The sequence below is a fragment of the Amblyraja radiata genome, chromosome 7, assembly GCF_010909765.2.
Source record: "Amblyraja radiata isolate CabotCenter1 chromosome 7, sAmbRad1.1.pri, whole genome shotgun sequence".
Taxonomy (NCBI): Eukaryota; Metazoa; Chordata; class Chondrichthyes; order Rajiformes; family Rajidae; genus Amblyraja; species Amblyraja radiata.
Window position 1 is genome coordinate 24,147,172 of NC_045962.1, and position 27,987 is coordinate 24,175,158.

General features: G+C 39.3%; 1 protein-coding gene and 1 long non-coding RNA gene across 2 annotated transcripts in view; one reads left to right on the plus strand and one right to left on the minus strand.

Moving 5' to 3' along the window:
• Positions 1-790: 790 nt before the first annotated feature.
• rbm45 (RNA binding motif protein 45) overlaps positions 791-27,987 on the minus strand; it is a 33,198-nt gene continuing 6,001 nt past the window's right edge. The window contains exons 2-10 of the mRNA XM_033023865.1: positions 20,272-20,394; positions 19,199-19,325; positions 15,316-15,453; positions 14,738-14,953; positions 12,883-13,015; positions 12,676-12,772; positions 7,825-7,988; positions 4,489-4,707; positions 791-1,097 (exon numbers count right to left, since the gene is read on the minus strand). Of these exons, the coding sequence (XP_032879756.1) occupies positions 4,515-4,707; positions 7,825-7,988; positions 12,676-12,772; positions 12,883-13,015; positions 14,738-14,953; positions 15,316-15,453; positions 19,199-19,325; positions 20,272-20,394 (1,191 nt within the window). The 3' untranslated portion in view covers positions 791-1,097; positions 4,489-4,514. The remainder of the gene's footprint in view (positions 1,098-4,488; positions 4,708-7,824; positions 7,989-12,675; positions 12,773-12,882; positions 13,016-14,737; positions 14,954-15,315; positions 15,454-19,198; positions 19,326-20,271; positions 20,395-27,987) is intronic.
• Positions 11,017-21,955, plus strand: LOC116975130. The gene is made up of 3 exons (XR_004412545.1): positions 11,017-11,051; positions 18,926-18,931; positions 21,946-21,955. It is a non-coding gene; the product is annotated as an uncharacterized LOC116975130 (long non-coding RNA).

The following is a 27,987-nucleotide window of genomic DNA, read 5'->3' on the forward strand; positions in this document are numbered from 1 at the left end:
GGAAGATTGTTCCCGATGTTGGGGAAGTCCAGAACAAGGGGTCACAGTTTAAGGATAAAGGGGAAATCTTTTAGGACCGAGATGAGGAAAACTTTTTTCACACAGAGTGGTGAATCTGTGGAATTCTCTCCCGCAGAAGGTAGTTGAGGCCAGTTCATTGGCTATATTTAAGAGGGAGTTAGATGTGGCCCTTGTGGCTAAAGGGATCAGGGGGTATGGAGAGAAGGCAGGTACAGGATACTGAGTTGGATGATCAGCCATGATCATATTGAATGGCGGTGCAGGCTCGAAGGGCCGAATGGCCTACTCCTGCACCTATTTTCTATGTTTCTATGTCTATGTTTCTATGATCCATAAATAAATCCTAAAACTCTACTTTTGTATTACATCCAGAATAACGAGTGATTTTGTTTACCGACAGAACAAAGTGCATTTTGTGCATAATATGCACATAATGCATTACTGTATAATATACTAAAGCGCTTATGATTCTTGTAGCTTGGAAATGTGCTTTAAAAAGATTGTCGAACCTGTTGTGGAACCTCCTTTTTATTCATTAGGAGCAAGTTACATTTGAAGATTATTTGTTACCTTTGGAATATCTTTTATCAAATTTGTTGACATTTAGAATAGCAATGTTAGAATCATAGTAATCTCAATATATATCTTTGGGTGGATGTTGGAAGGAACTAGTGTAATTGGAAGTCTGATTCAAATCAGAGTTTATTTTAGTGTGAAGCTCAGGCACAACATTGTGGAATAAAGACATTCAGAAAGTATACAAAACCAGTATGTTTGACAAATGAATTTTATTTTGCTCTGCACAACTTAGGCAAGGTAACAGAACAAGAACAATTCAAATTATATTGCGTGGGAATCCAAAGATTACATGAATTAAAGCAATGTTCTTCAAGGTGTATATTATTAAAATGTGTCTTAAACACTGTAATTAATATCTGTCAAGGCCTTCAATCTGTGCCCTTTCCCATAAAATAAAAAAAACTACTCAGTTACTAGCAAAGGTCACGAGTGGAAGTCACTGTGTACTGTCAAGTAGCCAGTCAGTCAGCTGATGTGTCATGTCATTTGTCCCCACTCTGCAGAAACAAAAACATTTATAAAAAGGTGCTGTGAAAATGTAAAAAGCATCGGTTAACAAGGAAAAGTCTACATGTACAGTACATATTAACTTTCTGGAATTCCCCTGAAGAAAAATAGATGATTTGACTTTTAAACTAAATATTTGAAACTCTTGTGTGCCTTGGATTCCTGGCAAGGCTTTGGCTAGGACGAACTGATTGTTTTATCAGTCTCTTTGCCCTGAAGGAAAAAAGATAACAATGTATTTTGATCAGTTTAGTTCTGAGAAGATGTATTAGGCTGGCAGCATTGTTTCATACCTAGAAATAAATTGAGTTATGACACCTCAAAGAGAAAAATAATGATTCTTATGAATGTGACTTTTTTTTTGAATGTTTTGAATATCACTAGCTTTGAAAATGAAAATATTACCAGATATCAATAAAGAAATGGAATACCTTCCAAATCTTGATTTTTAACTGAAAGGTAATGAGGAAGAGTTCAACTTTCAAACTAGATTGGGCACAGAGGATACTAATTAGCAAAGAAGTGAGATAATTATGGGTGGGGATGGTTGGATAACGTAGTGAATCTCATTATTCCATTGAAAGCTACGGACAAAATTAAAAAGTGCATTTAATAAAATAGGTTGATAGGATTTTTGAAGAATTGCAGTAGCGTTAATTAATTTTCCTAAACACTCACAAACTCAGCCTAAAGAATTCGATCATGTTTTAAAATGTAAACAATTTTAGAATGTCTAAGGCAAGGTACTAAAAATAAACTTTGCATCTGTATTCACCAAGGAGGTCATGGACAGTGAGGTCAGTGTGGGAATACTAGAATGCTAGGGCAGTTTGAGATCAAGAAGGTGGCGGTTTTGGGGCTCTTGAAGAGTATCAACGAGGATAAATTCCTAGCGCATGATAGGATTTATCTCAGGTTATTGAGAGTGGCAAGAGGAAACTGTAGACGTCTTGACAAAAATCTTTGTATCGTCTCTTAACTACAGGCGATGTCCTGGAGGACCAGAGTGAAGCTAATGTTGTTCCTTTGTTTAAGAAGGGAAGTAGAGAGAATCCAGTAGGATAGCATCCACGATCGTTTGGAGAATTGGCTAAATAGGGACATTCAGCATGGCTTTGTCCGTGCAATGTCATATCTTACTAGCTTGATCGAGATTTTTGAGAAGGCGATAAAGGTAGATGTTGTCGTGATGAGGGTAGATGTTGCATCATTTATTTTCAGTAAAGCATTTGACATGGTCCCTCATGGCAGACTGATCCATAAGATTAAGATGTTTAAGATGCATGGGATCCATGGTGACTTGGTCATTTGGATCCAGTACTGTTTTTTCCCAGAAAAGGCAGACGGGTATGGTGGAAGAACATTATTCAGGTTTGTGACCAGTGGAGGTCTGCAGGGATTTGTGCTGGGACCCCTGCTATTCATGATATATATGAATCACTTGGACGTATACATAGATGGGTTGGTTAGTAAAATTGCAGATGGCACCAAGATTGCTGGGGTCATAGACTGCAAGGAAGGCTGTCAAAGTATACAGTGGGATATAGATCAGCTCCAGAAATGGATGAAATGGCAGATGGAATTTAACCCGAGCAAGTGTGAAGCGTTGCACTTTGGGAAGTTAAATGCAAGGGGAAAGTATACAATTAATATCAAGACCCTTAACAGTATTAATGTAGAGAGAGATCTTGGGCTCCAACTCCATAGCTCTCTGAAAGTGGCAACACAAATAGATAGAGTATAAGAAAGTATTTAGCATTAGAGGGCATTATTTTATAAGGCGAGGTTGGACAAACCATGGTTGTTTTCTTTGGAGCATTGGAGGTTAAGAAGAAATGTAATAGAAGCGATCAACCTGAAAAAAGTATATAAAATTATGAGTGGCTTAGATAAGGTAGAGTCAGAATCTTTTTCCCAGGGTGGAAATGTCAGACTAGTGGGTAGAGCTTGAAGTGAGAGGAACAAAATTGAAAGGAGATGTGTGCGGCTTTTTTGTTTAAAAACACAGAGTGGTAGGTTCCTGGAACTTACCGCCAGGGATGGTGGTGGCAGTAAATCTACTATATAAGAGTGCTAGTAAACTTTGCAGCACTCATTTTGATATGTAACCCGAATATATAAATACCTTGGGTCATAAGGAAATTGTCAAAAATATAAAAACCTAGAATAAAGCAAATATATAGCAATAATAGTTATAATATAATGCTTTTGTAAACTAAACATTTATACTTGTGTTAAAAGTCAACGAATGAAAATGTAATGTGTATTTGTGGACTGTAAATACAGAGTTTGATGGCAGGGTATACTTTATCATTTCTGAAAGGCATTACCTATCAAAACCACTTCTAACCAAATTGGTTAAAAACTTCCTTTTCAAAATAAGGGAAATATTATTTTTGTTCCAGTTCTGTTGCGGAAACTTCCAAGATCAGTTATGAGTAAAGCAGAAACTGTTACATAATGACAATTTATTTAAAAAACTTTAGTGGAACATCCTACTACCATTTCTCAGCATTTAATTTCTGCTGCCATAACTGTTCAACACGAATTATAAAATTTACTTAGTGCCTTTTAAAACCAAGTGTTTGCGGGTTCCTAAAATGAGAATCGCTGAAGTAATTTCACTCGGGATTCAATCGCCATGTATTATTTTATTTGATGTCACATTGGTCTAGCCTGTATCTCAACCTTGATCCAACTGTTCATTACAAAATATTACCCAGTAACTGATCTTCAAAATAATGGACGGTCACTTTCTTGTGCCAATAAAGATTTCAGCAACTTCAGGCAAGTGGAGATGTGCAGAAATTCAAAAGCTTTGGTTAGAGCTGCACTATTTTGATTCACAAAAACAGTACCTGCAGCTCTTGTCTGAAATGTATTGGACAATGTGTAGTTGCTATTCTTGCATGTTAGATACAAACCAAATTCACCACAAGGTTAATTAACGGGTCCAACTCCAGTCTCTTGCAGTCGTCTTGATTACAAGTCTTTGGTACGGAGAATTAACTACTGGAAATACAACGTCTCATTTTAATCAAAGATTTAAAAAAAAAATGACTGTCCTTTCTTCCCGTCCTAACCCTATCTTTCTCTACCCTAATTTTTCATTGAAAACCATCCATTCAAACTCCCTTCTCATCCCCCATGCTGTACATTTTAACCTTTTAAACTGAAGCTTTCTTTCCCTGTCTGCTCATGCCCCAGATGTTGTTTCCTGCACTCCCATTATCAGCCTGCAGACACAGCAACATGCCTTGACAATATTTTCAAAACCTTTGAGATGCCTAACAGCAGGCATCATTCCATGTCATTCCTCAACATGGTATTACCCTTGTCATCATTGGTCCTGTAAATCTAAATGGAAAAAAAGGAGCTTACCTTTGCATACACTTTTGCAAAATTGCTTAATGTGTTCGCTGTCGCTTGTGTGACTCTTCTCGTGGAGGATCAGCTAACATTACTTTGAGCTTGATACCATTAACAACCTTTCCATGCACAATGTCCATGGCATTAGTAGCACTGTGTCGCTCAGCATATTTAACATAGCCAATGTTACGACCTGGCACCAAGTACACTTCAATCAGGCTTCCAAAACGACTAGGAGAGAAACATTGAGTGTATGAAACAAAATAAACCTCAAAAATGTTTTACAAAAAAATTAAAATATGCAGATATTTCACTAATTTCACTTTTTCACTTAGACAATCAGCAGTTTTATCATCCAATACTTGCTTAAAATATCACTGTTCAAATACAATAGTTAGAGCAAGAGGCTCTACAAATTCTTACAAGTAAGAATTAAATGATCCAAAATTTAAATTGGGAGTAAAATGTGAGAGATTATCTCTTAAATTGATTGTAGTACAGAAAGCACATAACTATTATGAAAACACAAACTTATTCATTCATTCATCTGGTGAAATAGTAAACAATTTAAAAAAGTGTATTAGTAACTTTTAACCATATACAATTTTCCCCAAAGAAACAGTCATTTGGTTCACTAAGCCTCTAAAAATTATCCATGACTGCATCTCCTCCTCAATCACAATTTCTGCCTCCCTTATCCCTACTACCTTTTTTCCCAAATGACTTAAATCCAATCATTTAACTGATAGGTGTCCTCTATTCTTTCCTGTCCCCAAAATGGATTGGGGAAAAGAGCAGATCCCTGTCTAGCCCATTACAACATCATTAATGTAAAATGCTCAATCAGATCACCTCTCATAGTACATCTACATAATTAAAATTCTCATCTTGACCACTTCCTGTCTGCACTGTATATTGATTTTAGAAAATACGCTATAATAGCGTATAAATACGAAATAGCAGTGATTTTTGGCCATCTCCTCCTCCGCTGAGCCAGCCCCGAGGATTTTTCCCATCGATGATAAAAAAAAAAATTATGAGTGTTTAAAAAACCGTGAGATTAGCTGATTGGTCCTCTAGCCTGTCAATCACCGCGATGAAGGTAATACCCCTTCCGGGGGGGAAAGGCAGGACTATATAATCCTGGATGCCTGGATGCGAGTCAGTCGCTCTGCAAGATCGCGAGGGAGAAGCCACCACTGTCATTCTAAGCTGTGAATCAACTGAACTGTGAGTCTGCAATGTACTTGCAATAAATGATTTGATAGCCCTTAATGACAATGCCATGAGTTGTTTGGCCTGCTGCCCTGCCTATGCTTGAAACTGCAATGCTTTATTAGATCCGACTGTGTTTGGAAGGAATAAATGCTTTATTAGCTCCCACTGCAGACTTACCATCAAAAGCTCGCCGTCTTCGGGAGAGGCTAGTCGGGAAGCTCCAACGTCGCGGAAGGTTCGACCAGCGCCGACGCGAGGTTCGATCACCCAGCGCGGGGGAGCTGACAACCCCCCCGATGCGGGAGCTGATCGCCTCGATGCTGAGGGCCCAAAAGCCGCCGGCTACGGGAGTCAAGACCGTCCCGTCAACGCGTGTTCGAGGCCCACCACCGAGGAAGAACTAATGGAGGGACTTGAACCTTATATCGCCTTCCATCACAATAAGGAATGTGTAGGAGTCACTGTGGTGGATTTTCATGTTAAAATGGGTTTTTGACTGATCTGTTGCTTTTAATTGTATGACTGACCTGGCCAATGAAATTCCTCGTATGTTGCAAAACATACTTGGCCAATAAAATATGAATCTGATTCTGATTCTGTGTTTAGTCCAAAGGTCCCTCTCATTTTGTGACTTCCGCTTAGTGGACAGGTCTCGCTGATTGCATAATTTCCGTTGAGTGCAGAGGTCACGCTGATTGCGGAAGCCCCACAGTGGAGAGGGCCGTGCTCAGCCGTGTGAGTAGATTCAAGAAAGTTTACTGTCATATATATGGTGTGTGAGTGAGAGTGAGAGTGAGAGTGAGTGTATGTGAGAGTGAGAGTGAATGTATGTGAGAGTGAGAGTATGTGTATGTGAGAGAGAGTATGTGAGTGAGTGAGAGTGAATGTATGTGAGAGTGAGTGAGTGTGAGAGTATGTGCATGTGGGAGTGAGAGTATGTGAGTGAGAGTATGTGAGAGTGAATGAGTGTGTGTGTGTGTGTGTGTGTGTGTGTGTTGGAATTGGTGGAGAGGTGGAACATTGCGTTGGGGACCAGCCCTCCCATGTGAAGCTTAGTCTAGTAATAAAATACAATTCTACATTGTGACAAACTCACTTCCATCCTTCACATCACCATGATCCAACTGAGATCTTGTATCCTACAAAACAAGAGACAACTGGAAGAAGGAGCAAGGGGGCTCCAGCAACTCATTGACAACAATGATGTGCATGGTCCCGTCCAGGACACTTCAGTCCCAAACACCTGAGCTCATTCCAATGAAAGCCAAGAATGGAGTTGAACTTATAAAGGATGGATGGGCAGTCAGCACCCACCAGAAGGAACATGTAGAATAACTCTTTAACTGTTAGTCTATTCTTGATATGGGCTTCAAGTACAGTCAACAGCAAACTATACAATCCAGTCTCAGCAACACCCCTGGCCGACTCAAAAAGCAGTTGGCCAAAGGGAAACGAGGACTGAGGGAGACCCAACTAGAATTAATAGACTGGAAAGTATCTTCCATCTTGAAGATGATCATGATTACAGCATCTCTCAGGTCAACTGGCACGTCCTCCTTTTCGCAGACGAGAGATAGGCTGCAAATTTGTGACTGCCACTTTTGAAATCCAGGAATCCCCACCCATTCACCGCCAATGACCAGGCCAAATGTAGAAGAAGCGTTATGGGTAGCATTGACAACCTCCATTCATTAGGATCCCACAAAAACCCAAAGTAAATGCTGGTAGAAGTGCGCCTTAGCTCCCAAATCACTCAATTGCCTGCCTCAACAAGAATCTCTTGCTCCACCTCTAGTAGTGCCTGCAAGTTCTACTTTGCCCTCATCAGCAACTTCAAAACCCACAAAACTGGAATGAAAAGAAGACAACCTCAATCCCGAGGGACTGCCGAAGATGACGACGAGTGTCTTCTTCTACGGCTGGGATAAATTTGCTAAAATCAAGAGATTGTCATAATGTTCCAAAATGATTTATATCCCTTTTCACTTCGAACATCTTTAAAATTCTTGTTATATTCCATACAAAGGGAAAATAATTACATCGGAATTTGATCGCTTCAGTCTAAAAGTTATCAGCCAAAACCCAATGTCTAATTTTAAGGCACTTGAGAAATGTAAATATATTCCTTACCAAAACAGGTCCTCCAATACATCAAGAGGCAGAACAGTTGGATTGAAGACCACAAAGAGTCGCTCTCTGACTATGCTATCAGAAGCAGCAAAATTTTGAGGTGCAGGTATAAGAAAGTCAATTTGCAACCTTGACATCGGGGTACTGGTGCTACGTGCATAACCCTATAATAAACATTAGTCACATTATATTTGAGCCATTCTTCCCTATAGGTATTATAATAAATACTACCAATCTATAAGAGCAATATCATTCATTTAGAATTTATAATGTGTCTAAATTTGTCAAAAACTCAAGCATGGTGATATGGTTCTCACTCCTTAAATGAGCATCTTTCAAACAAATATAATCAACTAAAAAGCAAGAATCATTGCTTTAGATTAATATCAATTCTAGATCCCTGATTATTGGTAGTTCAGGAGGTTATAATGTTTATTTCAGGCAGAAAGAGATGATCAGCCTTTATAAATTATTATTATTCTTTTTTTTTTTTTAATATTTTTTATTAGAAGTGATGTACAATAATATAAGACATAAATAACATATTACATTTCATGTACAACTTCTTATTTTAAATTTAATAGTAGAAAAAAAAGAGTAAGAAAAGCAAGAAATATAGAGATAGAGAATATTATATTGCTCGAAAAAGGAAAGAAGAAGGTGATGGGAAATAAGCAGATAGAAAAAGAATAGAGGAGAGAGAAAGAGAAAAGGAAAAAAGAGAGAAATTGAAAGGGATATGCCTCCTTCGTATCTTTACCCACCCTTCACCCGGTTATGACAATTAATTTCTAAGGTTGTGTTGCACCACATGCTTGTAATAAGTCGATAAATGGAGACCAAATCTTTAAGAATTGGTCTGATTTGCCTGATAGGAGGAATCTCATATCTTCAAGGTGTAACATTTCCGACATGTTTGAAATCCACATTTTGAGTGTCGGTGTGGGTGCATTTTTCCAGAATTTAAGTATAAGTTTTTTTGCCTTTATTAAACCATAATTAAGTAGACATTTTTTAAACGGTCAGCTTACATCCGTCTTCCATTGATCCGAAGATAATCAGTTCTGTATTGGGCTTCAATTTTATTTTAAATAGTTTTGTAAAAATTTCATTCCAGAATTTTTGAAGTTTTATGCAAGAGACAAAAGAGTGTACTATAGTAGCGTTTTGAGATGGGCATTTATCACAGATGGGAGAAATATTTGGAAAAATTTTATTCAGTTTGGTTTTCGAGCAATATAATCTATGTAAAATATTAAATTGAATTAAGTTGTGTCTTACATTAATCGAGCATTTATGTACATATAGCAAGTATTTTTCCCATTTGTCTTTCGGAATTTTTATAGATAATTTTTGTTCCCAGTCCCTTCTAATTGCTTCTGTCGATGGTATTTCTGTGTTTTAAAATTATGTTATACAAATATGATATTAAATTACTTGATTCCGCATTTCTGTTCATTCCTTCATCTAATAGATCTGAGGTTAAGGTTTGATATTCTTGTGTGTGTTTTTTCAGGTAATCTCGGATTTGAAGGTATTTGAAATATTGATTACTTTTCAGGTATTTTAATTGTAGTTGTTGAAATGATAAAAGGTTTCCCATTTCATACATGTCTCCAAGCGTTTTGATTCCTATTCTTTCCCAATGGGTAAACGTTTTATCAATAATAGATGGTTTAAATGACGGATTATCAACTATTGGAGAGAGGAGTTAATTTTATTTGTTTCCAAATTCGTATTGTAATATGAATAATTGGATTCTTCTTATATATTGTATTGTTCAGTTTTATCGGGGAGAAAAGGATCGCTCCTATGTTAAAAGGAGAACAATCCTCTTTCTCCATTATTATCCAGTCTACTTGTTGAGCAGAGTTGTCCAACCAATGAATTACATTTTTAATATTCACTGCCAATAGTAGTACAAGAAATTGGAGAGTGTCAGTCCGCCGAATTCTTTAGGTTTACACAGGTGTTTTCTTTGAATTCTATGTGATTTATAGTCCCATATGAAATGTGTAATATCAGGGTCAAGTTTTTTAAAGAATGTTTTAGGTAAGTATATTGGTATTGATTGCAATAAATACAAAATTTGTGGTAGGAAAATCATTTTTATAGCATTTATTCTGCCTATTAAAGACATCGGAAGTGTTTTACAAAATTTAATCAACGCATTTAACGCACTTTGGTAGCAAAAACAGGAAGGCAGATTACTATCTAAATGGTGTCAAGTTGGGAACAGGGGAAGTACAACGGAATCTGGGGGTCCTTGTTCATCAGTCAATGAAAGTAATCATGCAGGTACAGGGCCCTAGTGAGAACACACCTGTAGTATTGTGTGCAGTTTTGGTCCCCTAATTTGAGGAAGGACATTCTTGCTATTGAGGGAGTGCAGCTTAGGTTTACAAGGTTAATTCCCTGGATGGCGGGACTGTCAGATGCTGAGAGAATGGAGTGGCTGGGCTTGTATACTCTGGAGATTAGAAGGATGAGAGGGTTCTTATTGAAACATATAAGATTATTAAGGGTTTGGACACGCTAGAGGCAGGAAACATGTTCCCGATGTTGGAGGAGTCCAGAACCAGGGGCCACAGTTTAAGAATAAGGGGTAAGCCATTTAGAACAGAGACGAGGAAACACTTTTTCTCACAGAGAGTTGCTAGTCTGTGGAATTCTCTGCCTCAGAGGGTGGTAGAGGCCGGTTCTCTGGATACTTTCAAGAGAGAGCTAGATAGGGCTCTTAAAGATAGCGGAGTCAGGGGATATGGGGAGAAGGCAGGAACGGGGTACTGATTGGGGATGATCAGCCATGATCACATTGAATGGCAGTGCTGGCTCGAAGGGCCGAATGGCCTACTCCTGCACCTATTGTCTATATCACATAATTAACACAATGCCATAATCGGCCTGGAACTTGATGCTTTATTAATTATGTTTGCTATTTTAAGAAATTAGCAGCAGTTTTCAAATTAAGATAGCAAGCTCTGGCAGAAATTAGAAAACATTGGAAGTACTCATTAGATCCAGGAATATCCGTGGAGAGAGAAGCCGGTTAACATTTCAGATCAATGGCCTATCATTCATTGATAAAAGACCTGCAACATTAACTCTGTTAGCATTTAGTTAAAAAAATTAAACCTTTCACCCCAAAGTTTTACTCATACAGAGACTCCCCAATTTACACAAGGATTACGCTCCGTAAACCCTAATGCAAGTCAGATTTTATGCAAGTTGGAATCACCTGAAAAATAGGTAGAAAGATAGAATGGCTCATGCTGGTTAATACACAGAATGATATAAAGTGCTGGAGTAACTCAACAAGTCAAGCAGCATCTCTGGAGAACTTGGATAGGTGACAATTCGGGTTGGGAGCCTTCGACAGACTGATGCAGCACTTTGTTCTGGCCGCCGATACCAACAGGACATGCTCAGTCACTGTGGGGCTCCGGAACCTTCCACTTCTTCACGTCGCAAATCGCTTTGCCCGCTCCACCTTCCACCAATTCTGCCTCCTTCTCCTTCTCCCCTGGAGTCGCCGACATAAGCAGGAAGATGTTGCCAACTCTGCGAGAGAGGGTGGAGGAGATGGCGGTGGAGGAGGGGAGCAGCGGAGTGAATAAAGGGATGGGAGGAGGTGGCGGCAGTCACAGGGGTAGCAGACAAAGTGACGGCCGACAGGAAGAAGCGGCAGCTAGTGAGAGGGGAGAGATCCCCACGGTGATCGGGCATGTCCTGTCGGTGGTAGCAGCCTGAAGAAAGCACCATCATCTAGGGTCTACAATGTGAGCTACAACAACAGCCACGTCAACCGCACAATGCGGCAGCTGGTGAAGAAGGGCTTACTGGTGCACCTTATAGAAGGTGTTGCCGAATCAGCCGTGAATTACTATCCACCATCCATCTCCCTTGTTCTCGCTCGCCTTTCCAGTGTCACACCCACAGTGACTGAAGCTGGAAAAATAGCGAACTCAGACAGCATTTTTATAGCTATGAAGTGGACAGAAAGCCCTCGCTATCCTCCCGTTACAATAATACAGGTCATTCAGCAAACAGGACCACCTAGTGTGAATTGTTTACACAAATAGGAGTTTACAGAACTCCCCTATCACGTAAATAGGGGCGTGCCTATAAAAGTGCTATGTATCGTATACACTAGTAGGAAAATATGCAAGTGTGGTTCTTAGGGGTCAGCATCAGGACCATTGCTCAAATGACCTGCTTAGAAAAAGGATAATTTCAAAAGTGCGTCAAGTGAAACTGTATCAATTTTAATTAATGTATTAATTTTAGAGAATGACAACAGATTTTCTGAGCAAATGGACATGAAATATGATAGATGAAGTTTAAACTAATTTTGGTCGGAAGAGTATAAGGTTATGTAGAAACAGAAATATCTGAGGATGCATGAACAAGAGCATTTGAAGGTCACAAGAGAAATTGAGCTGGTAAAAAGGAGAAACTATTTTTGACTGTAGCTGAGAACAAAAACAAAGTAATGCTAAACCTTTTTCTTTCCAACAATTGGGAAGTCTGACACTTGGTGCCCATCCCTAAATACCCTCGAGATTGTTAAAATAGGCCAAGTTCTTAAAAAGTCAGATATTGTGGAAAAATGTTCCCCAACTAATGCAAGTTAAGGAATTTGGGAATTTTAATGTTAATTTAATTCTGTCTGCCAAGATACAGGCACCATTGTGCAGAAGATACTGGCAACACAAATTAGATGACCAGTAGCAATAACAAGCATTGAAGAGGTGTGCGGTAAATTTCAAGAAATGTTTTTAAATCCAAAAGACCACATTCAAACAGCAAAAAAAATTAGATAAGTAAAATAGTCTACCATTTGGTACTCACAGGGGATGTTGCAACCATATGCTGACCCACGGGACTGTTACAGGCAAGTGACATCATCTGAGCTGCCACAAGTTGCAGGGCCATCATTCCAACCGGGCTGAAATGGAATTTAAAAAATGGTGAAAATTAACTTTATCAAGAGTGCCAAGGGTCAATTATTCAAAAACAAAACAAAATTCACAGAGCTGTTTTCTCAGATATACCTACTTTGATCGCCTGTCACTAGGTTCATCAAGGTAACTGACTCCCAAACGATTACCAGGTGGATACTCAAATCCATGCAACTTTTCTTTAGCATATACTGCCGATGCCACGTTGTTGTACCGAATAAGTGCATATCCTAAAAAAATAATTTCTTGTATGTATCAACACTCGATTTTGGTCTTTTAACAACTTTTTTGAAATATAGTTGCTCATTTACAGCCCAAGTAATATTTTGCGTAATATCTTAAGTAAGGGGTTCCCAACCTTTTTCGTCCCGTTTATCCCTGGCGACTTTAATAGCACATAACAATGTTATTTCACTTATTTATGAACAACTAATGATGAACAGATGAATGATGGGAGTAAATTTAGCCCAGGTTGGGAACCCTTGTCCTAGGTGACATTTCAGGACAGAACCTATCCAAATAGGGTTTGACCTGAAATGTCATCTGTTCCTTTCCTCCAGAAATGCAGCCTGACTCGCCGAGTTACTTCAGCATTTTGTATCTATCTTTAATATCTTTTTCTTCTCCACATAGAAATAGTATCTCCCTATGGAGGATACCAGCTTAAACAGTCAATAAATAGTTTAGTAAATCTCAAAGAATCCTCATAATCACATAAACAGCAAGACACTCTACAATTGTGCCTAACAAGACATATTGCTCAAAAATACCTGGATTTACAGATCCAATTGCAAATATGAAAGCAGATCTTTGCTATTTCAGAATGTACAATGCTTTTTCAATAATGGAGTTTACAATGAAACACTGAACCACTGTGCCATCTACAGGTAAAATAACTTTTAATTTTCTGAGTGATAAAGCATTTAAAAAATTAAATCATTTGAATTCTGAACGTTGGAATTGCAAAATATTAATCATAATAGGATTTATTTTTTTAATTGTCAATTGCAATGTACAAATGAGGTAAACTCCAAAATTAAATTACTGAAATGTTTTTTTTTTTTTTAAAACAGTTTTTATTTTCCAATTTTCTGTTCATGACAATGGCGACTGATAGTTAAAAATTAGACCTAAATACTTGATATAAACCTTTGCTTAAGTAGGATAACAGAAATTGCGGATGGCCTTCCATGGTTTAATGAGCACTAATCCTATCCCGATTCAGATTAACCCATTGTGCACTTTTAACTCTGCACAAATTTCGAGAACACAAATTTATTTTCATTGCCGCTGTGAAAACTATTAACCAATATCATCCAGTCAGATACTCAGCCAAGATTAACTTCCTATCACTGGGTGTATAGGAAGTTAATATACTGATGGTCATTAGTGTTGTGAAAGACAACGCATCAGAAATACTATACATGTCTGATTTACCACCAATTTCCAAATACAAGTTCTTGACTGAAAAACATGCACAACAACAGTAGTTTTGCTGCTTTACATCAAATATGTTTATTCTCAGAAAATACCTTGCACATGAAATGCCTTGTAATACATACATAGATGCTGTAATGTCATCATTCAGTTTTAATATGGTAACACCTAGTTCACATGTTTTACAAATGTTTCAAATGTTTTACACAGTAAAAACATTTTTACTCTGCTTTTAACAAAGTAAAAATCACTTCCAGAAATGCAAATATTTAAGATTATCTGTTGTAATCTTAAATGGTTAAATTTATGCATCTGTTCATGTTGATTCTATTAAATTAACTCAATCTGGTAGCAGTAGGACATTAAGGCAATTCAAATTGACTAAGAATAAGCCAAAATAATTGATTTCATGCTTGAAGAAATGGGGAAAGCAGAAAACAATATATTCCAAAGACAAGTTAACGAATATCAGGCTGTTATTTGCTTTATATATTGTACAGGTCAATGGTACTTGCCTTTGCTATAAACCATGTATGGATCTCTCTGAATTTCACAGTATTCCAATCCTGGGATGATATCAAAGAGACTATATACTTGTTCATGTGAAAGTAGTCCTCTAGTCGACACTGAGAGACTAGAGGAGATATTTTCTCCACCTCTCATTTCACTTCTTATTTCAGTTCTCAATTCACCACCCCTGACTTCATTTGCTGCAAAGTTGGGAAATTCACCTGCATCGGTATATAAACAAATATATCTGAAATCAAAATTTCTGAATAGTAACTATTAATCCTTCAATAGCATCCACGATAAAAGTATAAATTGGTTGTATTTTTAGCAGTACACTATTGTATAATTATATGAAAGTATAAAATTGACAAATAAGTAGCAACATGGATTGCTGAAATATGTCGAGCAGTTATTCACTCGAAATGTTTATCGGAGATTAAATGATATGCTGCAAATGACAAAAAACTTTAACAGCAGTCACGTCAGTTTCAAAACAATTGCGCAAATGCATTTATATATAACCATTGGAGCCTTTCACCACTGTTTATTGCTTATCCAGTTTTCTCTTGATTTACACACTTACCATAAGGGAACATACTTTGACCTCTTTGAGGATCAAATGTTGACGTGTACGCTGATGATTCCTGTCTTGCCCCACTACTGTACTCATTGTCATTGTATGGAGGTTTGTTTCTTGGCTCAGCAAGTATTGCCTTAAAAGCTGTGCAAAAATTGAGGAAAAACACTCTATTAAGCCTGGATGAGAACATTCTGCTAATTCTCTATGAACAAAACTCTGCAGACATCAAAAGATTTCATTTCTTATGCACAAATGTTTGTAAATATCTAAAGTAATAAATGCAACCAATGTTACCAAGACGTGGCGCCGACGGACGAGAAGCCGAAGCAAAGAAGTGGAAGCCAAATAACCGAATGGAAACAAAGCCGAAACGCCAAATAGCCGAATGGAAACAAAGCCGAAACGGCAACTAACCAAAAGGGTGGGAAGCCTAAATGCAAACTAACCGAAAGGGCAAGACGCCTAAAAGCCAACTAACCAAAAGGTTGCGTCGCCTAAAAGCAAACTCACTGAATGGCCGCTCTGCCGAAACGCCACCGACCTGAAAGGCGTCGTCGCCTACAAGCCAACGGACCGAATGGCGCTCAACAGAAAAGTCAAATAACGGACAGGACGTTGCCGGGGGCGGGACTTGTCAGCGATTGGTCCAGACCCCCGCGTCCATCACATCACTGTGGAGGGATGAACATTGTCCCACACCTCTGCTCCACCCGACCCACAGCCCGCGGAGGGTGACCGTGGGAGAGTGGGGGCTGTCCCGAGGGATGCGCACCTTCGGCCGCTTACAACTTGGTGCTTGGGTTCAGATTGCCCAGTCACCTATGGCTTGTGTGGAAAATGACCCCCACCCTCCCTCCGGTGGAGACGGAGGAGAGAGAAGGGGGAGAGAGAGAAGGGAGAGAGAGAGAAGAGAGAAGGGGAGAGAGAGGAGAGAAAGGGGGGGGAGGAGGGGGAGAGAGAAGGGGGAGAGAGAGAAGAGGGGAGAGAAAGAGAGAAGGGGAGAGAGAGAGGGGGGGAGAGAGAGAGAGGGGACGGAGAGAGAGAGGGGAGTGGGAGAGGGAGAGAGAGGGGGAGAGAGGGGGGGGAGACGGGAGGGTGGGTGTCATTTCCCCACACAAGCCAGAGGTGACTGGGCAATCTGAACCCAAGCACCAAGTTGTAAGTGGCCGAAGGTGTGCATCCCTCGGGACAGCCCCCACTCTCCCACGGCCACCCTCCGTGGGCTGTGGGTCGGTTGGAGCAGAAGTGTGGGTCAATGTTCATCCCTCCACAGTGATGTGATGGACGCTGGGGTCTGGACCAATCACTGACAAGTCTTGCCCGTTATTTGACTTTTCTGTTGAGTGGCATTCGGTCCGTTGGCTTGTAGGCGACGCCCACTTTCGGGTAGGTGGCGTTTCGGCAGAGCGGCCATTCGGTGAGTTTGCTTTTAGACGCAACCGGTTAGTTGGCTTTTAGGCATCCCGCCCTTTCGGTTAGTTTGCATTTAGGCGTCCCACCCTTTCGGTTAGTTGGCGTTTCGGCTTCGTATCCATTCGGTTATTTGGTGTCTCGGCTTCATTTCCATTCGGTTATTTGGCTTCCACTTCTTTGCTTCGGCTTCTCGTCCGTCGGCGCCACGCCCGCACACGGCAACCAATACAAAAAAAGATGTTAGCTAAACTTAACTGCAACAACATAATTTAAACAAATTATCATTGCCCACCCATGGTTTCACAGCATTTTTTTTTTTTTTAAACAGTCTGACTACATTTAAGAACAACTTCCTTATTTTCATGTTAGATTTCCATACTCTGGTTGAGCTGATATCAACTTAAATAAAAGGAACATCCCAATTGTTTATTTGTAATGGAAATACATGAATACAACACATAACAATTTAATCCACACATTGGTTTCATCTTTGTTCAATTATTGATCAGATATCTGGAATGATTAATGAACAAACTCTAATTTTACATCATAGGCACGATCAATTCCACATTAAAGATTGGAATTCCCACAGTAAGGAACATTTTATTTATTGTTCTGATGTCTCAAAGTACTCTTCTCAACTTCCCAATTATATAGCATGCAATTTCTATCAGAATCATGAAAGATGCAAGTTCATACATGATGGAACAGAATTAGGCCATTAAGCCCATCAAGTCTAATCTGCTATTCAATTATAGCTGATTTAGCTCCCCCCTCTACTCCATTCTCCTGCCTTCTCCCAATTACCCGACATTGGGCCAGAATTCACAAGAAGCAGGTTATCCTCTAAGCCACTGCTTAAAGTCCCTGCCGGCCTGCACTTATCTTGGCTGGTAGCACAGGGCCAATCTGGCATCCTATGCCCAGCTGTCAAGACTACAAGACGTAATGAAGCCTCAGGTAGCATAGTTCCATGGCCCTAAAGCTGAAACATGTCGTCAAAATTGCAACTATAACCTTAAACCATTACAGTGGGTTCAAATTATTAATATCTAAAATATAATCAACCAACTTTTAAAAAATCAATAAGCACACATTAAAATACTAGGAAACAATTAAAAATAACCCAGTATGATTAAATGTAAAACTTAATTTACCTTTTACTTCCTAATCTCCAGGCTCAGAAAGCCCATCCAAATGAATGGAGAAAATATATTGCGCCAGATCTGACTGAAAGACCCCAAGTTAGAGCAATCTTGTGGGGGATGCCAACTAGACAGAGCCCCACCACTGAACCTGCACGGCATAATGACAGATGCACCACATCTGTTATTTGGTAGGTTTTGATGTTATGTTTTCAGCTACACTCCTACTCAAAATGCTGAATAGAACCACCAAGTCAGCAAAATTTGCTCCATTATGATTCATCGTTCCATTTCAAAACAAGCATAACATGCTTTAAAAAAAATGTTGAGGCATTCTCACTCCGAAGCAAAATAATCTGGCTAGTTATTCTAATGCTGAAAACTTAAAACAAACTTAAAACTTAAACACTATCGTCTGATGTTACAATGCTAACTGCAGTAGTGGTTTTATCACCACTTAAACAATAATCTTATTTTATCCAACAAAACGAAAATGAAGTCATTATTTTCTTTAGAAAATTCCGTTGCAGTTTAGTTTTAGTTTTGTTTAGTTTAGTTTATTATTGTCACGTGTACTGAGGTAAAGTGAAAAGCTTTTTTGTTGCATGCTGTCCAGTGAATAAAAAGGCTATACATGATTACAATCAAGCCGTCCTCAGTGTACATATACATGCTAAAGGGTATATAATTTAGTGCAAAATAAGTCAGATTAAGGATAGTTTGAAGGTCTTCAATGAGGTAGATGGGAGGTTCGCACCGCGTTCTAGCTGGTGAGAGGACAGTTCAGTCGCCTAATAGGAGCTGGGAATAAAATGTTCCTGAATCTGGAGGTATGCGTTATGTTGGTGGCCTTGCCAAGGCAGCATGAAATGCAGAGGGACTCCATGGAAGGGAGGTTAGTTTGCGTGTTGGTCTGCGGTATATCCACAACTCTCTGCAATTTCTTGCGGTCTTACATGGAGCTGTTTCCAAACCATGCTGTCATGTGTCCCGATAAAATGCTTTCTACGACACAAAACAATTGTAGTTTTAATGGATAGTTTTATGTTCTGCAGGTCAGCGTGGCTAGTGGCTCAGATCTATCACATCCAATGGATTATCTGTATCATAGTCATCAATGGCACCTAATAGAAATAGTGTCCGTTATGACTTGAGGTCATTCAAAATGCAGACTAAGTACTCCATATAATCTTAAATGCATAGCTCAATTTTACTAGTTTCTTTAAAACTCAGATTAATATTCATATACCTCTACTATTTTTCACTCAACATCCTGAAAAAAAGAATCTTTATTCAAAAGTATGGTTTAATTTCAGTCATAGCCTTACATCGTTCGCAGTTTTCAATGGCCTGAGCAGCCTGAGAAGGTTTCAGAAATCTCACATAGCCAAAGCCTTTGCTCTCTCCTGTATTCTTGTACTTGATAACACTGCAGTATTCAATATCTCCAAATTCCTAAATATAAATGATAGGTTAAAATTCAGTACCTTTTGTCCAATTTATAATTTATTTTGTAAAGGTCTATGAAACAAAACTTTAATTTGTTGTCTTTCCTCAGAAATAAAAACCTCCATTATTCATGATATAGATTCAAAAACTTGTGTGCATCACAAAATTACATATAACCAATAACACATTCATTTGCTTGCATATTTGCCTCCACTCAAATTTAATCCTAACAAGTGGACATCGAGATCACACATAATTAAGGCAAGGCAACTTTATTTATATAGCACATTTCATACACGAGGCAGACTCAAAGTGCTTCACATAAAAACATGTCATACAATAAAATGAAATAATAAAATGAAATAAAATAGAAGAATTAAAAGAAAAGAAAAGCAAAATTAAAAATGCATTATAAAAAGTGCAAAAGTTAAAAGTGCAATGTAGTTAAGATTTAGCTGAAAGCTAAAGTAAACATAAAAGTTTTCAGTCTTGTTTTAAAAGTGGTCAAAGTTGAGGCAAGTCTTAACTCTTCAGGAAGTTTATTCCAGCTATTTGTTGCATAGTAACTAAATCCTGCTTTCCCATGTTTTGTATTTACTCTGGGAATCACTAACAGATTGGTTTCAGAAGAGTTTAAATATGTTAGGAAGAATAAACTCAAAGCAAAAGGACCTGCCCAAATTTAGCAAATGCCAGCAACCCTTATCCTTCCACTTTGAATTCCCTTCCCATGAGCTGTTCTTTTTCTGTGCCCTACAATTTTACACTAAACTCACTCTACTTTCACTCCAAGTATGACCTAAGCATTATTTTTAAATATACATTTTACAAAACAAATGCTGGTTTGTGAAAATCTCATGCAAGTTCTACCAGACACCCTTCATGTCTAAATTTATTCTGAATCATTATAAAAACTGGAGTCAAGAAACCTAAATATAGTTGGATAATTCACCTTAAAATTTTCCCGCAGATCATCTTCTGTATAAGATCTTGGAATCATTACAAAAATCCTGGTCAATTCTTCATCTTCGACATCACGATGGCTGCCAGACCCTCTAGACTGTGCAATGAACACCTGTTTTTTTTAAAAGATAATTGGAGAACTGATAAAACTATGTCCCAGAAATTACTTACCATGCTATCTCTCACCAACCACCATGCACCCTTTGTTTTACAAAGCTGAGAGTGTGCACAAATATTTGTGCAATAGAAAGAGAAAACTCAAGAAACCATATATTTCGTGAAATACATGGTCAATATTTTGCCCACTTTTGGAAAGGAAGGTGCTAAATATTCACAATGTGTAGATTTGGAATTCATAGTCAATGGTGAGAACATTCCCATACTTAAAAGTAATAATAATGGGCTGTCCTATAATCTTTCAAATAATTTCTGCGCCTTTATACACCAAAATACATGTGAACTATAAATCAAGCTAGATTTTTTTTAAAGAAAGGCTAGTACAGCATCTGGAAATGTACCTACAATAGCTATATGCTCAACATAGAAATAACTCATGTCAGGCACTGAATATATTAGATTTTTTTAAAATTATTTGCACGACTTCAACAAATATTCTTTCGACAAAGCATTAACATTTTGACAGCAAAATTCTGAAGCCTTTATTAGGAAATTCTGATTATAGCTTGAGGACTATGAACAAAATTATGGCTATTCTATGAACAATGCTTATAGGTTTGATCTGTGGGATTTTTTTATAGATGGTAAACAAAAAATCTATCAGTCTGATTTAACATTAACAAGAGATCTCACATTCAATGCCATTTTTCAGAAAACTATTTCAATCTTTCTACTTATTTCTCCTAGACGTTTGCATGTTCTCCCTGTGACTTCCTGGGCGTTCTGGTTTCCTCCCACTGGCTGTTAGGTTTATTGTCCATTGAAATCTTGTTAGTTGATAAGAGAATTAGGATGGAGTTGATCAACTTTTGCGAGAAAATAGGTTAAATGGAACAAGTTGGTGAATGGAGAGGATAGTATTATTTATGATTGCTACGGAGTCAATGAACTGAATTACCTTCTCCTATGTTGAAAGAATTTAAAAAAAAATGTTTTTAATGTGTCTCCTAATCATAGATTCCGCAATCAGGGAAAATCATTTATCTGATCACATTATCTGGACCTCTCAACATAATGAACACTTGAAGCAAATCAATTTACATCCAATGTTTTGAAAACATATCCCGAATTGTATCCCTTTTGCTCAAAATGTAATGTAGTCTTTGTTTTATTCTGGTATATTTTAGGTGCACTCCCCCAAAGTCCAACATGTTCGGCTAAAGATGTAATGACCATAACTGCTCAAATTGCTCAAGATGTGATCTAAGAGGATTTGTACAATTGTAAGACAACTTCTGTCTTGCATCCTACAGAATAGTATTTCAACCTTTGAAATGATTTTCAGTAACTGTCCATCCTTAAATTCCACAGAAGTCTTTACTGACTTTCACTGTTCATATATTTTCATCATTTAGAAAGTACACGGGAGATCAGGTAGGTTCAGGCGGGCTGAGCGAAGGTGTTCCGCGAAACGATCGCCCAGTCTGCGTTTGGTCTCGCCGATGTATAAGAGTCCACATCTTGAACAATGGATACAGTAGATAAGATTGATGCAAGTGAGCCTCTGCCTAACCAGAAAGGACTATCGGGGTCCCTAGGCAAAGTCGAGGGAGGAGTTATAGGGACAGCGGTTGCAGGGAAGATACCTGGGGAGGGGGTGGTTTGGGTGGGACGGGATAAGTTAACCAAGGAGTTGCGGAGGGAACGGTCTCTGCGGAAGGCGAAAAGGGGTGGGGATGGGGAAAATGTGGCTAGTGGTGGGAAGAAGGATTTCGACCCGAAACATCATCTATTCTTTCTCTTCAGAGATGCTGCCTGACCTGCTAAGCTACTCCAGAATTTAGTGTCTATTTCTCACTACCTCACTGTCAGTCTATTAACCTGTAAACATTTCCTTTTAGATACCAATCCTTTTTGAGGGTGATGAACAAATGCGTCTCCTCATTCCTCGAATCATTTTGGTAAATTATTTCAACCTTTCCAAAGCCTTCAAAGCTTCTCTAAGTCTGGTACCCGAACAATACTCTAGCTGTGGTTGATCCAATGTAGCATAAATGTTGCTTTTGGGTGCTTATTATTTAAAGACCAGGATCCTAGAAACTTGTTTCATCACTTTCTCAACGTCCTCAATAATTTTCAATAAACCATATATGTTAAACCCCAGAGTTTTGTTCCTGTACTCTATTTAGAATTTAGTTGATATTGCGTTTTCTCATTCTTCATACCAAAATGTAATTCTTTGCATTTCCCAATAGAGTTTATCTCCCTTCTATTTGCCCATTGTACTAGCATGTCCACATTTCCTTGAAGTCTACTGCTATCCTTGAGGTTTTCAATCATCTGCAGTCTTTGAGATTGAGACTTGGCTGCATGGGACACAATCATTAGTACATATAAAGAAAAGCAGTGGTCATATAATTACCCAGGAAAAGTCATCCATGCACTTACCAAGTAAAACCTACTTTGAGAAAACTGGTAAGCGCAGATTCATTTGAAGCCATATTTTTTGTAGCCCTGATTCCCTCTTGGAAAACAATGATTTAAAAAATTCTCATGAGAATATTCAGTGCTGTTTTTAATTATGGTGGTACATGCACAGAACTACCCAACAGCTAACATGCTCTCCACACCTCATGTGCCGGAATTTTTATTTTCCAGATTGAAGGTTGATTTTTTTTCCTGTTATTGCATCATGGTCTCTGGCATCATTGCTATTCTGTTGTCTATTGGAATAAGAGAGTTTGAGTTAGCCCACAAATCAGCTAGCTGTTTATACGTCTGGATTGCTGTCTCATTCAGTGGTCCAAAGTAGTACTCAACATTAATAAACTACAATTCTTTCTTTGGCTACAAATGAGCCGCGTATGAATGTGAAAGATTTGACTTCTTACAGTCAAAGTTAAAAGGAGCAATCTACAACTTATGTATAGATAAATAAGCATTCCAACATCTCAGGGTTCTCTGAAGCAAGAAGTAACGTGCATAATACATCATTGGTATTGAGTCTGAAGAAGGGTCCCGATCTGAAATATCACCCATTGTTTTTCTCCAGAGATGCTGCCTGACTCGCTGAGTTACTCCAGCACTCTGTGTCTATCCTTGGTATAAACCAGCATTTTGTCCATAATACTCTCCTGGTAATATTAACACCGCTGTTGTGATATATGGTATGTGCCATGTCAGAGAATGTCCCTCTGTGTAAGCTTACAGGATGCCTGTATCAAAGCAAATCTAAAAAACATCCTGTTTTGGATTTAAGAATCTGGAACCAACATAGCGTACAAAGTTCTCTATATTGTGCGTATCAAAAGTCCTAAATCAATAGACAATAGGTGCAGGAGTAGGCCATTTGGCCCTTCAAGCCAGCACCACCATTCAATGTGATCATGGCTGATCATCCCCAATCAGTACCCCGTTCCTGTTTTCTCTCCATATCCCCTGACTCCGCTATTTTTAAGAGCCCTATCTAGCTCTCTCTTGAAAGTATCCAGAGAATCTGCCTCCACCGCTCTCTGAGGCAGAGAATTCCACAGACTCACCACTCTCTGTGAGAAAAAGTGTTTCCTCGTCTCCGTTCTAAATGGCTTACTCCCTATTCTTAAACTGTGGCCCCTAGTTCTGGACTCCCCCAACATCGGGAACATGTTACCTGCCTCTAGCGTGTCCGAACACTTAACAATCATATATGTTTCAATGAGAACCCCTCTCATCCTTCTAAACTCTAGAGTGTACAAGCCAGGCACGTGCCGTGAGTAATTACTCAGAGTAGGCACTCAGTCGGCTTTAAAAAAAAATTTAAACCATGCATGCGCAGATTGTTCCCTCCGTAAAAATAAAAACAGTAACAATTCAATTTGCCCAAGGATTCGTAGTCTCCTTTATTCTGAATTACTGAATGGGTGGGTGGTGAAGATTGATGGCAGGTGGAGAGATGGTGGGAAAAACGGGAGTACAGGGAAAAGTTGTCATCTAATTGAAAGACAACACTTGTTCCTTTCACAGCGTGTGGAGACACTGTGCCAGGGATTAAAGTTGCGGGGAGGGTAGTAGTGGGAGGAGGGGGTCGGGGATAATGCCAGTAACTCACTCACTCCGGGCACGAATCCACGCACTGTAGCCGGGGATAGAAGCAGCTTGGGGAGCTGCGATCGGCCGCCGGGACCCGATAGCAGAACTAGCCACCACTTCAGCGCCCTCTGCCGGCCCGCTCACCTTTGGCAGTGCTCTCCGTCTGAACACCTCTTACCTGCCGCTCGCTCATGTCAGCCGCTTCCTGCAAATCCTTAAATTCCCACAGCCGAGTAACCTCAATCGCACTGTCGGAATTTAAGGACATGTGTGAGGCCAGCGAGCGGCAGGAGAGAGGTTTTTAGACTGAGAGCTGCCAGAGGTGAGCGGGGGCCGGCTGAAGGCGCTGAGGTGGCGGCCGGTTACGCTGTCCGGCCCGGCCCGGCCACTCACAGCCACCCGAGCTGCTTCTCCCCCGATCGATCTCTTAGATAGGCATAATTCTCCCATGCCTTTACTATTTATATTTAGTAATTACTATGTTATAATTTTAGTCAGGGTAGGCTGTGCCTACCTTGCCTACCCTGACGGCACGTGCCTGGTACAAGCCCAGCTGCTCCATTCTCTCAGCATATGACAGTCCCGCCATCCCGGGAATAACCTTGTAAACCTACGCTGCATTCCCTCAATAGCAAGAATGTCCTTCCTCAAATTAGGGGACCAAAACTGCACACAATACTTCAGGTGTGGTCTCACTAGGGCTCTGTACAACTGCAGAAGGACCTCTTTGCTCCTATATTCGATTCCTCTGTGATAAAGGCCAACATGCCATTCGCTTTCTTCACTGCCTGCAGCCTGCCTGTGCAATAAAATTCATGGAACGACAGATCAGTTATCAGTCATCAGGAAAATACTGGAATTATTCACAAATTAGTGGCCGGACATTTAGAAAATCATCTTATAATTAGGCAAAAATCAACTTTGTATTACAAAAGGCAAATTGCTTTTGAAAAAAGTTACTGTACAAGTTAAGGTCGCATGTTATTGATGGTAGTAAATTAGCACAGACAGAATTGGTCAACTGTCAGAAATAGTAGTGATGGATGAGTCAATTTCTGGCCGGCAAGTTGCAATTAGTGGAAAATCTCAGGATCAGCTGAGAGCCTCAACAGCACACAAAGCAATATTATTGACTTGAATGCAGGGATCGAGTGCCTCTTGTTTACCAATGATAGAATGTTTGGTGGGAAAGTATACGGTGAGGAAACGTCAAAAAGATATTTACCCACTCAAGTGGAGAAAATGCCAAATGGAATATATTGTGGGAGAAAGTGAGGTTATTCACTTCAGTAGAAAGAATAGTAATATGGAAATTTAAAAATGATGCAAGGCTAGTAAATGTCAAATGTTCAGAAATATCTAGGTACCTTTGTACAAGAATGTAGGTAAGGCAAATAATTAAGAAAGCAAATGGAATGTTGACATTGGGATACAAAACTAGCAATTTATCTTCAAGATAAACACAAAATGCTAGAGTAACTCAGTGGGTCAGGCAGCATCTCTGGAGAAAAGGAATAGGTGATGTTTGGGGTACCAATTTTGGTAGCAATTTATCTTATCATGCTTCTTTGGCTTTTGGCAAGAATACACCTGAGGAAAAGCTTACAATGTCTTCTTTAATCTCCTAATAAAAGAAAATGCTTTTTAAATTGATTCCTGTGTTGAGTAAGTTGTATTTTGAGGATGCATTGAGTATGTGCCAAACATGGAAGATAATCTCATTGAGACACAGATTTTCAGGGAATTAACATGGCAGATACTTTGAGGATGTTTTCTCTATTGGAACTAGTCTAGAACTAGGGGCATAAATTCAGGACAGGGTGTTGGCATACAAGGAGGAACATTTTTGAGTTGTGATCATATTTAATGGCAGAGGCAGTGTGATAAGCCCTTGGCCTTCCACTGTTCCTACACTTCCCAGGGCATTTTTTTCCAGGTACTCTGAATTAATAAATGCCACACCATTTAACCTACACTGGATTGTTATTATCCCCAGGTTTATAGGTCAAACTTTTTCGTTAGCATTTAAATATCAAGTCTGCAGACCAGACACAGGTTCCATAATATGATGTACAGCACTTGAAAATCCAAACTTTTATTTCCCCTTGTTTTGGACCTCACTTCAAAGTTTTGCCTTCAAAGAGTTTGCTTGCTTGGGAATCGAAGCTTTGAGGTCTTCCTAAATTATTTCACCTATAGTCATCACCACATGCCTATTCGCCAGTACCAGTACTGCAGACTGGCAATTATCATCAACAAGACAGGGCCTTAGATTTAAGGGCCTGTCCCACGAGCATGCGACTGCATGCGGCAAGCGCGACCTAACGTGGTCGCTTGAGCCGTACGGCCTCGCGGGGCCGGTCCCACTTCGATCGCCGGAGCCGTATGGAGTTGTGCGGAGCTGGTCCCGACATCGCGCGGGGCTCCGAAAAACTGACACTGTCCAAACAGGCAAGGCAACATCTATGGAGCGAACGAATGGGTGATGTTTCAGATGTTTCAGGTCGACACACTTCTTCAGACCTTAAACCTGAGTTTGCAGAGGCCATGCATGAGACTACAAATCTTGAGGTGCATGAGTCAAAGCCCTTTATTCTCCTGGTGAAGAGGGGTTCCACATTAAAAAAAAAATAAAGATCCACGCCAAGTAATACGATGCACGTCACATGATAGGTGTATGTACTTGATGGGAAATTTTTGGCTTTGGGCCATTGATTCTTGTATCAATGGGTTTTACTTTATATTGTATTTTGGAAAATAATTAATACATTTATTTCATGATTGGTGGATATAATTTTAATAAAAGTGTATTGGTTGACTAGCCAGAATGCTAATGCTATCCTTGATGGAACTTGTTTCTTTGTTTAATGCTGGCTATGTTCAAGGATTACTAAGTCTGTAAACTCATTAACATGGCGCTCCCACTCCTCCAGAATACAGTGGGAGCTGTATCATCTAGTGTGTATCCAGTTGAGCAGTGTTCTTAAAAGTTAATAACATATATTCGTCCAGATTTATAATGGCGTCCACATTTTTTTTACCGTACACCTCTTTACTGAAGTAGGTCTCCTGTGAAACTGGGTGGTGCTAAGTAGCTAGTTAGTCAATGATTAACTAGGGAGTTACTATGCTTCCACATACTCAATTAAGCAGTTTTGTACCCCTTTAAACATTATTTTCAGTATCTCAGTCCGTTAATCAAAGACCAAATTTCTGATTGTGAAAGAATAGGCAGCAATTATAGAGCTCCAAGGAAGAACATGTGCGTGCGTAATTCCTATGTCATTGTCATAGAGTGATATAGTGTGGAAACAGGCCCTTTGGCCCAACTTGCCCACATCGGCCAACATGTCCCAGCAACACTAGTTCCACCTGCCTGCGTTTGGTCCATATCCCTCCAAACCTGTCCTATCCATGTACCTGTCTAACTGCATCTTAAACATTGCGATAGTCCCAGCCTCAACTACCGCCTCTGGCAGCTTGTCCCATACACCCACCACCACCTGCAAAAAAGTTACCC